The 10,981-nt window shown below is 43.4% G+C and overlaps 1 protein-coding gene across 1 annotated transcript; it reads right to left on the bottom strand.

The window, feature by feature from the left end:
- Positions 1–1,607: 1,607 nt before the first annotated feature.
- Positions 1,608–10,640, bottom strand: CAV2 (caveolin 2). Its single transcript, XM_040596681.1, has 3 exons — positions 10,394–10,640; positions 10,019–10,206; positions 1,608–3,139 (listed from the first exon to the last, which is right to left on the bottom strand). The coding sequence occupies exons 1-3, from the start codon at positions 10,541–10,543 to the stop codon at positions 2,989–2,991; spliced, it is 489 nt and encodes a 162-aa protein (XP_040452615.1). The 5' UTR covers positions 10,544–10,640; the 3' UTR covers positions 1,608–2,988.
- Positions 10,641–10,981: the final 341 nt, after the last annotated feature.

Genomic DNA, 10,981 nt, shown 5'->3' with positions numbered 1-10,981 from the left:
AGCAATAACATTTTCCCCATTCCTTTGCAGGGAAGAAGGTGCATCGAAGTAGATGACCTGAATCAGGTGTAAATTTTCCTACATTTGTTGCAGACAATGAGACTAAGTTTCTGGACTCCCTTGTGCCTAAATTCTCATTTGTAAGTTGCTGTTAAGGGATCAGCTGGGATGGCTTGTCCACATTTCAAACAAATTGGAGACGAACTTAAGGAACCTACCTCTACACCAAAGATGACAGTTCAGCGTCAGTGCCCATTCAGTCCCTGTTGTCCGATAATGCTGTAAGCTATTGACAGCTTTAGCTGTGGCAGAGCTTCGGGATGTCTGTCAGAACTGTCAAATCCATAAAATCCAGAGAATACTTGCCAGTCAGAGTTGCCCAAGGCAGATTCACACCTAAGTATTGGAGAATCTGTACATATTCATGCTTCCTTCCACTCCTTTCATGGATGAAGTAAGCCCATTTGCCAAGCATGTAATATTTTAGCCTAAGCTTAACAGTGCATTCAGTATTTTCTTACATTGAAAACACATCTTCCAAAGAAAGATACTGCTATAAAACATATAAGAAACTAACAGCTTTAATTACAAGCTTGCTTGAGTCTTGCAACAGCTAGAGAAATGGTGAAAAAGAACTAATTAATGACAAGCCTAAATAAAAATAAGAACAAACCGAACCCTTCTTCTTGCTTGTCTGTGATAGCTAGAGCCAGATGACTTCAGTAAGCAATTTAAAAATGCATATATCCAGCAGTGCATAACCTTAAATTACATATTTTTCTCTAGGAAATGGCCTCATTCTCAATGTTTGGATCCAGACCAGAGTTCCCTCAAAGCTTAGGCTTTTAGAGGGCTCCTTTTCAGACACAAGAACTAGTACTGATTAATTGAATTTCTTTTTTTTTTAATGAATTCATCAAGGGGATATAGTTCCATGGAAAATATCTTTGTAAAAGTCCTTGGACATTGTAAAAGAAAATAACTCTCAAAAGAGTTCAAGCCTAGCCTGACCAATTTTTATTTTCAAAAGAGATATTTCTATTTTTAACGTAAGAAATGTATCTTGAAGAACACATCTGAACAAGCTAACTTCTTGCAGAATAAAATATTTCAGAGAAATTTCCATGGGCACTAATCAATAAGATCCAGTTTTCATAAGTCATATGAATCTCTCTTTAAATGGCACAAATGGTAAAAATATTTTTAATGTACAAAGATGTTTTTGATGTACAAAGAATACACAGTGTCAGCTAGCTTCTGTAGGCCCGTAAGTGAGAAGAGGAAAATTCTGTGGCTCATCTGTAAAGAAAGCAAACGCTGGTAAAAAGAATTAAGCATTTTTTTTAACATAGCCAAAATTCTGCAGAGACCTGCTTCAGAGAGAGCAATCATTCTGTATGGGCTTAACTACACACAGAGATACATAATTTTCTACTGAAATATGTTAAATGCAGTTGATAATAGTGGAACTGTATTGATGCTCATCCATTTCTCTTCCCTCTCCTATATTTTGGAAGAACTGCATAGTATTCTATGCTGTTTGGCATTTTAAGAGCTTTTTAAAAGTTGAGAAATCTGAAAAAATGAAGTAAAAGTGGGAAAAAGCCAACGTTTTATTATTTTATTATATACTTCTTGTTTGATAAGAAATCTGTGACATCATTTTAGAAAATAACATTCTAAATCACACATTTTACAATTGCAATTTACCATCTGTATTTAAAGAACACAGCAGCATAAGCCCATCAGAAGGCTAAATTAATTTTAATGTACCTCTGCATACGTTCTGCTATTCTAGTTTACAAAGTCATATTAGGTGCAGAAGAAAGAAGGCTTTTTTTAGGGATTAGGCTTTGTAGTAGTAAATAAGCAACATGGAGGGTCAAGTCACTAGGTGAGGAGAATTAGACAAGGATACCAGTTACACTCACGTGCCTTCTATAAAAGCTTGCTACCTAGTTAAAAGTGCCAGCATAGTGCCTACCATTTTAAATATCACAGTGTTCATACAAATAATACACAGAAATAGGCAGGGTTGCATCTACTACACCCCATTTTTAATAAAAAACATTTCTCATAAACAGATATTTCCAGCTCTTTTGCATAGTCTTGTATGAAAACTTATAATCTTTGCTTTTACACATAACCATATATAATGAATATACCAGAATTGCATGGCAACACTTAAAAATCTACATAATTTAGAAATGTAAATTTTAGTTAATTTTTTTTGCAGTGTCTCACCCTTACTGCCTAATAAGTTGGTTAGAATTCAAATACTATAGTAAATAATGCTTCAAAGAAAACTGATCAAGTGCCATTTACAAAGGTACAAAATATACAGCAAAGTTAACCTCTCATTAAATAAAATATACAGATTAGCTGATGTTCCAAATCATTAGCTAACACCTTATTTTAAGGGATAAACTTCTAGGGAGCTTCCCTCCCCCCACCCCCACCCCCCGCCAATACAGGAGAATTACACAACAGTTCCTTCCCTGTATGTTTATGCAATGAGTCATGTTCGTTTTAACTGCTGGTAGTACAGGACTGGGTTTATCATTCTGCATAGCAAGGGCCAAAAATGATCCCTGGTGGAACTGCAGTAAAGCCAATGCGAAACCCTAGAGATCAGTTTCACCTAAGGTATCGAAATATTTATAGTAATAATGCCAGTCATTATCACTGTGGTGGCTGTTTAACCTCCATGAGAATTCTCCTGTAATCTAGCAATCAACGTACCATTAAAATAAAGTGTTGCCAACATACTCCATGATCGCTCTGTTGTTAAAATAATGAGCTATGAAAACTGCCTACTTATTCTTAAACTGATCTCCCTGATAATAAATGAGTTTTAGTAAAAATAGCATGTTCCCACTTAAACCAGCCATTGTAAATTAACAGTTTGGAATGGTAAGTGCTTATATGTTAGGTTAGCAAAGAGGTGTAACACCAGCTACAATTACGGCAGTGTCGCATCCCTGGTGTTTACTCTTGGTCCAGGTGTATATTAACCATGGCAAAGCATCGGCCTATGCTCTGAAAGAACGGTACGACGAAAACATCTGTCAGGCTCTTCCATATAGTCTGCACTGAAGGCAAGACCATGAGACAGGTTTTCACAAAAGGCACCACAATCCTGTAAAAAAGAAAACGTTAGATTTGAAGATTGCTGCTGCTATAGCACAGGGAAATCAGGACAACCAAACACAAGTGTGAGTTCTTATAAAAGAGGAGGTGATTTTATAACTCCAAATCTCTAAAGAAGTCGATTTTACGCTCTTGCAGTCATTCTCCGTCCGTTTTATTTGCTCACAGCCTCACACCTGCACATGCAACATGATGCACATGGTGCTCTGGCCAGAATCACTTGTGTGCAGCACAGGGGACAGGAGATGCCAGCTTTCTTTTCATCATGATTCTGCTTCCTAATACATGTCTTTTACAGGGGTGCACTTCTGCTGTTCTCTCCTTGCTTCCGGAAGGGCTGGTCTAGGTGATACACTGCAACCCCCCTGCCACCCTGCTGCGCCTGGAAAGCAGGGTCACCCCCTAAGGACTCATTTGGGCTGTGGTCATATCTGAATGTGGGTCTTCAGGGCTTGTCAGAAACACCACGTTCCCCAGTTTGATTGACTGGGAACAGTGTTGCTTACGATCTGTTCTTGCTCGGCTGTCTCTGGTGTTTCTGTTACCCATCCCTCTCACACACCCAAATGCACAAGCACACATGGGCATCGCTGCTGCATCTCATTCTACCAATCTAATGTTACTGTTGCAAGTTGCTGCAATGGAACAGAAACAGTAAAGCACCATCTGGCTACATGGTATGACTATAGTACAGAGTGACATGCCCAGCCGCAGAAGAATGGGATCTAGCTGATCGTGTAAAGTTTTTCATTTGTGGATGAGAAACTAATAAACAATGAGGTCAAAACTCCTGGTCAGAGGAAAGATCTTTTTATTTACCCAGGGTGTATACTTGAAAGTATAGTGCTTTCATCTCCTGAAGACTGGTAAGCATCTGGGGATGTTCTCTGTATGTCCCAGTTCCAAAGCAATGCCGTTAGCGGTGACTTAAGTCAAACATGCTAATAGCAGAGGTGAGCCAGAAGTGCACATATGGGCATATAACATGTGTATTTCCTAAATTAGATAAAGAAGCTATAGATTGTCTTGATGAAGATGATAATCTCTGTTCTAGTTTGCTGTTGGATTCAAAATTTAAGATCCCAGTCCTGCATCCGCATAATTCCACTGTAGAACTCTTGTCGACTTTGGTTGGAATGACAAGAAATGTTTACTTTACTATTTCATCATAGGTCTAAAAACATTTACAAGTATTGTGTATTTCCAATGAGTAGTGCTCAGAATAATAAGTAGAAAAAAACCCTGGCACATTTAAAAAAATAGTTAAAAACCTGAAAATTAAAGAGTCAAAATTAATTATTTTCCGTGTTTATCTAACTAGATTCTCAGCTTTTATGATACAATGCAATCCATATACTAGTATGTCTATGCTGCACTCTAAGCTAACCCTGATGGATTTAAACAAGAATAGTTTTTCTAAAACCTTCTCTTCTTTTGTCTCTGCTGAAACAGCTAGTAATATACACACCGTATAGAACTGTGAGTGTTACTGGAATAATGGGTCTCTAGTTTTAAACTGAACCCTGTAAACTACATGTTTTATAACCACCTATGGTATCACTGCATATAGAAGAGCTAATTTCTAGAGAATGAAATTAGGGCTTCACCTGTTAGAGTACAGCTGATAAACATCAGTGATGCAAAGGAAAAAAATATTGGTATTTCTCCAAGCAACACAGGGAAAACACCAGAAATGGCTACTCAGATTGTGTTGATTTCATCCCTTTTCCATTTCAGTTAGTTTATAAAGGCTATGTCACTGCTCCTTTGCTGCCATCTAAAATTAATTTGGCCTGCATTTTTTTTAAATCTAACCAAACTGGAGAGAAGCAGAAAAGCTGACATTTCTACTGGACCCTCTGTCGACAGGATCACACAAAATACAAACTAAACAAATACCACACTATGCAGAAGTTTCAGAAGAAGATGTAGTGAATCACCAAGATGTCATTAGGAAAGACTGGAAAAACAGTGATTATACTACTTGCAACTGCTGTAGAGGTCGTTCATGCAGCATCAGAACTCAACCTTGATAATGTTAAATAAAATAAATATTAAAATGTTTTGGTAATGTTTTATAATTGTTTAGCCCTTGCTATCCAGTTTTATGGTAAATGTATGCAAAAAACAATGTATGCCAACTCCGTAGGAGGATATGTGAAATGTGCTAGCAACCAAAGCTAATTACTGTAAATAACTTTCAATTTTAAAATAAAATTCAGTCTACTTAGACAACAATTACTCAAACACCTTTCCACAGACAAGAAAATCCTTTACACCCAAGAGAGCAGTAAAAGGTATTTTCTAACTTTTAAAATACGTGAGTGTGTCTATATATGTATCTACACGTATGTAAGTACGCATCTTGTTCTGCATAGGATATGCTATCCTACCATGCAGCATTTTCAAATCCTCAGAGGGTGTGCTGTACCTTCTGAAGAGTGATCTGGCACATACTTCAAAAATAAATAACCAAGCCCCATCAGAAGCTATGCATTTGTTTTTGTGACCTGCCAAATAAACATGAACATATACATCCTTCATCCACAGTGCTCACAGTCTGCACTTCTACTCACAGAGACAGTAACTGCTTGCTGAGTAATATCTAACAGTGGAAGGAAAGTCAGCATATCCCAAGGATATCAACATTTACTGCAATATTGGTACTACTAGTGTTACCACATAGTACAGCACCAGGAAGACGCATCAAAGCTCTGTTGAATTTGGCACCTAAGCTGAATGTAGCCAAGGTATTTCAACTACCTGTATGACCTCTCACTGAATCCTGCTATGTATCTAAATCATAAAATACCCATCCTTTCACTAAGTAGAAGGAATTACCTCTTTTGGGAACTGTTAACCTGAAAAGAGCAAATTGCCCCATTTTTTCCATCTTATCCAATTTTCTATTCTTTCTGTTCAAGGCATGACATCTATAAAATGATACACATCAACTTTTCTCGCTTTTGTTCACATTACTTTTTTCCTGCTAATCCCTGAGGGAACGTTGTCGAGAACCAAACACCTCTTGGAAATGGCAAAGCACAAATTAAATCCCACTGATAAAAGTATTTTGAGTTCAAGGCAGCTCAACTTTTCACAGAGTTGGGAAACGTAGCCATTCACTATTAATTCAGATTGCCACTTCCAAGTCAAGAATCACATCCTCTCCTGTAAAGTTTTTCAAAATGGAACACGTGTTAACACTATTTTTCAAAAACAGACACGTGTTAACGCTATTTTTCAAATGCTATACTATTAATTAGGTTAAACTAACTAAATCCAAGTCTGCACAGGTACTACATCATGATTTTGAATTAAAAGTCTTGCATGGTTCTACCATACAAGCAAACATTGCAAACAGATGGCTAAATATTACCTAGCAGTTGCAAAGCTTCTTGTTGAGTCCAATTAACCCTCGGGGTATTTATGAGTGAGACAACCACCAAAGCCTTCCAGGACCGTACACAGTATATGAAGTGCATTAAAACCAAACATTATATATCTCAGGACCAGGGTAGGTTTGAAAAGATCAGAGGAAAAAGGGAGCAAAGCAACATCCACCTACTTCCTCTTCAGAAGCCAAGGGATATATACTGGGCATGGAAGAAGAGGCATCAAGGCAACACCAGATCATAAGGTGGGTCTTTGTGGCATAGCTGTACTGTAATTTCTTTTGATTTCAGACAGCCAGTAGGGAGGTGGTTTTGGGGTTGAGTATGAGAGTATGAGAGCAAGTTCTGTAAATGGAGCTGTGGAGAAAGAGGTTAAGAGACGATGCGTGTCCATATCTGCTTATAAGTCCCTGGTTACACCTTAGCACCGTGAATGGAAGCTCAGGCAAAGAAGAGCTCTGCACCTGCTCCAGCTGATGACAAGAGCATAAAACTGGCTGAGTCCTTGTGCTTTAAAGCCCATCTCAGATCCAAGACTGAAGTTATGGATCCTCAGATGAACCGCTGATTCTTAGCATGAATGTGCAACATACCAGAACACTATTCAGACAAGACTACAAAAAAGCATATATAAAATTCAAGTGTTAATTTCCAACAGGTGGCAAACATGTGGCTTGGAACAAGAACCAGTCCCTGATCTATAATATCATGATTTTGCACGTGCTGCCTCGAAAACCAGCAGTGTTCTGCTCATGTTCAAAAATCAATGACCTGAACAGCCTCAATCTAAGGACATGTTCAAAAGCTTGCTGATGTTCACAGAAAGATGTTAAAACTCAGTCAAACAAATTGTGCTGTGTATAGTCGGTGGTGAGAATGATAGCCATCAGTAAAGGAGAAGAAATCTGGAGAAGCAGTCTTCCTTGAACTGGCTTGTACATACATCTCCAACCTGCTAGCTGGCACAATTTCGGCCCATCAGTAGCTTTTACTACTAGATTCTGGCTCAAGAAGTTGGTCTGAGAACAGGAAAAGTATATCCTCCATCTTTGCAGTTAAAAATGAAAATCGAAGTATATTATTACATATTTCTTACTCAGCTTTCTTTTTGTTTTCCATGAAGTCTCATGCATTTGCTTCCTTCTTTAGCAAACTTTTTGCAGGTGAAAGACAACTTTTACTATCGGGTATGAGAGGGGCAACTCATGAGGTGTCCTTGATGCCTGAGGAATGCTGAATCAGACTTTCGTGGATTTCTAGCATGCTGACAAAACGGCAACAACATGTGTGACAATCAACAGAGCTTTGTGCCTAAGTGCTTCCAAAAATTGTTGAAACACCTTTGAATTTAGCCTCGGGAAAGGCTCCCCTGCAAAAGATCAACATCATCGTCTCACTGGTTTGGATGATGAAAGTGAGGCACAAAGACTTGATAAGCCCTCCTGCGAGCAGCCATGTAGAAGGGTGTGCCCAGGGTTTTCCCATGGTGTTTCAACAGCTGAAGACAGACTTGGAATGGAATTCCCTTCCTCTCACCCACAAAACAAGAAGTTACTGTTTTATCCACACCCAAATGGGGCTACATGGAGTCAGTACCGTGTGTTTAGGGTCCCTATACCCGTACTGCTCCCGTGCTATCCTCGCAAATGCAGAAACTTTGAACTCCTTACTCCCAAGAAACCTGCAACATGGAGAGCTGCAGAGAAACTAACTTAGTCTCAGTGAGTTCCACCTTTGTGTTGGAAAAAATCCAGCTTGTGGTTGTGGGAAGATGAGGCAGTGCTGGCTTTGGATGGTAGCACTGGATGGGGTCCAAGGGGGTGCAGATAGTGCTACTGAGTTATGTGATTCTTTCACACCTGTCCCAGGTGCAAGAAAGATCAAGATGAAAGATCGCTTCTTCAGTGACAATGAACGTAGGGAAAGGAAATTAGTTGTTGGGGAAGCGTGTTCACAGAAAGTCAAGGGAAACATTTCAAATGAAATGCCACATTTGGACAGTCCTATTTTGGATGTACTAAGAACCCACAGTTCCTGGGAGTCACCAGGGGCTGATTCAATAAACAGAAACTGACCTCTGAGTCCTGGTTCAGTGAAATTCATGTCTATATAGAGGCTGTGAAATCCAGATACAAGATCATTCTGAAGCAGAAAATCTTATTACAGTCTTAATAAATTTGGCATTGACAAATGCATCTATAGAAATTCCACTACTGGAAATCTAGCTGCTCACCATACCCTTCTGCAGTCACATGGTACACTACAGCACAGTGACAGCTGACAGACCTAAAAGTGTGGGCGTACCATACAGTGTTCACAGTAATTTTGGGACCAGAGAAGTAGCAGGTGGATAGCTCTAAACTGTGTTGCAACTCCCTTGGATATTAGGTGAACTCTATGCTCCAAAATTTGAGTTAAACAGTTTTCAAAGTGGCTCATGACAACGTCACCAACCCCAACTTCCATTCCACTTTCAAAAATTGAAATCTGCACCCACAAGATTGCAACCTTAGGTTCAGATAACCAATGTATACCTGTTGCCAGTTTCTGGATACTTTGTTTTCTGTAAAATCTTCTTCATGATGTCAGTGTTATCTAAGATAAATGAGACTTTGCCCAGAAGCCATGTATACAGAAAATCCTGGTTTGCAGGAATGACATGGATAATCTGCACTCATCCCTTCCTCTGCAGCTGCCTGGATTCTCAGTTCTTTCCTCAACCTCATTCTTTTCCCTGCCTTTCTTCCTTCTCTACAATCAGCTGCCTTTCTCATCTCAAGGTACCCTTCCCTGACATTTCGCCAGTACACCAGGTTTGCTGTGACTCGGTGGGCTACTGTATTTGTCTGTGAGCCTGGATCATGGCCAGAAGCAGCCTTCCTGAGCTCAGCAGGGGTTTTTTGCTTAGGAGAAAGCGCTCTGGGGCACTGCACCTAGAGATGCCCAGGTACCAGATGCAAGGCAGTGACAGTAGATTTTGTGGCAGTAGCAAAGAAAGAGTGAGCTGGGCCCTCAAAAGCTTTCTTCAGTCTCTGAGGAAAAAAATGGAAGAAGTAACTGTACAGAGAAGGTGTCAGGTGTCAGCAATGCTTCTGCCCAGGTCTTTCATTTCAAATGGACATTTTAACAACTTCATGACTCCGGTTTACAAAAACCCAAGCAACCATTATTGCTACTCCAGCAGGCAGCCGAGGCTGGAACGTGTTGCAGTAGGTGCCGTACCAATGGTAAAGCGGGCTCTCTGCCCCGCGGAGCTTACACAGACATGACAGATTGCTGGTTAAAGCAAGGCAGGGAGCCGAACCACAGGGAAGACATTGTTTTCATTTCTCTCCCTTCAAATATAAAGCAGGTCACTAAGCCGCTCTGACTACCGGTGGCGAAGACAGGCACCAGCGGCTCGGCAGCAGTGCCCCCGGGGGGGAGTTGTGCTGAGCTGTCTGCAGAGCCCACCGGCCACCCAACGCACTTACCAGATGTGCAGGCAGCTGAGCACGGCGAAGACGATCCCCACAACCAGGGCCAGGGGTATGGCAAGGACCAGGGTGAGGAGCTTGTAGATCAGGTACTTGCTGAGCTCAAAGAGAGCGTGGCTGCAGATCCACACTTTGTCGAAGGAGTGGGTCAGTTCGGGCTCCGCGATCACGTCCTCGAACCCCAGCTGGAACGAGAAGCAGCTCGGCCATCAGGCGGGGCTGGGCCGAGGGGGCCCGCCGGGTGCCTCCGCCCGCCGCCCCGCCGCGGCCCCGCCGCCGCCCCCGCGTCCGCGTCCGCGCCCGGCCCCGCCGCCCCCGCGGCCCGGCGCAGCTCCCCCCGGGCGGGTCCCCGCGGCCGCGGCCGGCGCGCACCTGCAGGTGGGCGTTCAGCCCGTGGGGGTCGCGGTCCAGCTCGTCCTCCGCGCACTTCTCCGCCTCCGACAGCGCGGGGCCGCCGCTCCGCGGGAAGTTGTCGTCGTCCATGAAGATGCGGGTGTCCGCCTTCTCTGTCTCCAGCCCCATGGCGCTGCCCGCCGCTCCGCGGCTGCCGGCCCGGCCCTGCCCTGCCCGGCCCGGCCCGGCCCCGTCCGCTGCCGCGGCGCCCTCGGCCCCCGCCGGGTTGGGGCGGAGCGGGGCTGCCCGGGACACGCCCCGCGGGGCCGGCGCTGGAGGCCGAGGGGAGCGCGGGTCGGGCCTGCGGGTGGGCGCCGCGGGCAGCGAGGGGCCCGCCGCCTGCAGCCCCGGCCATCAGTCCCGGCCACCAGCCCCGGGCGCCGGCCCCGGCCGCCGGCCCCGGGCGCCAGCCCCGGCCGCCGGCCCCGGGCACCAGCCCCGGGCGCCAGCCCCGGCCGCCGGCCCCGGGCACCAGCCCCGGCCATCAGCCCCGGCCGCCAGTCCCGGCCATCGGCCGCCAGCCCCGGCCATCGGCCGCCAGCCCCGGCCATCAGTCCCGGCCGCCAG

Source organism: Falco naumanni, chromosome 5 (genome assembly GCF_017639655.2).
Source record: "Falco naumanni isolate bFalNau1 chromosome 5, bFalNau1.pat, whole genome shotgun sequence".
Lineage (NCBI taxonomy): Eukaryota > Metazoa > Chordata > Aves > Falconiformes > Falconidae > Falco > Falco naumanni.
The sequence above is the reverse complement of the archived record's forward strand: the minus strand, read 5'-3'. Positions and strand labels throughout refer to the sequence as shown.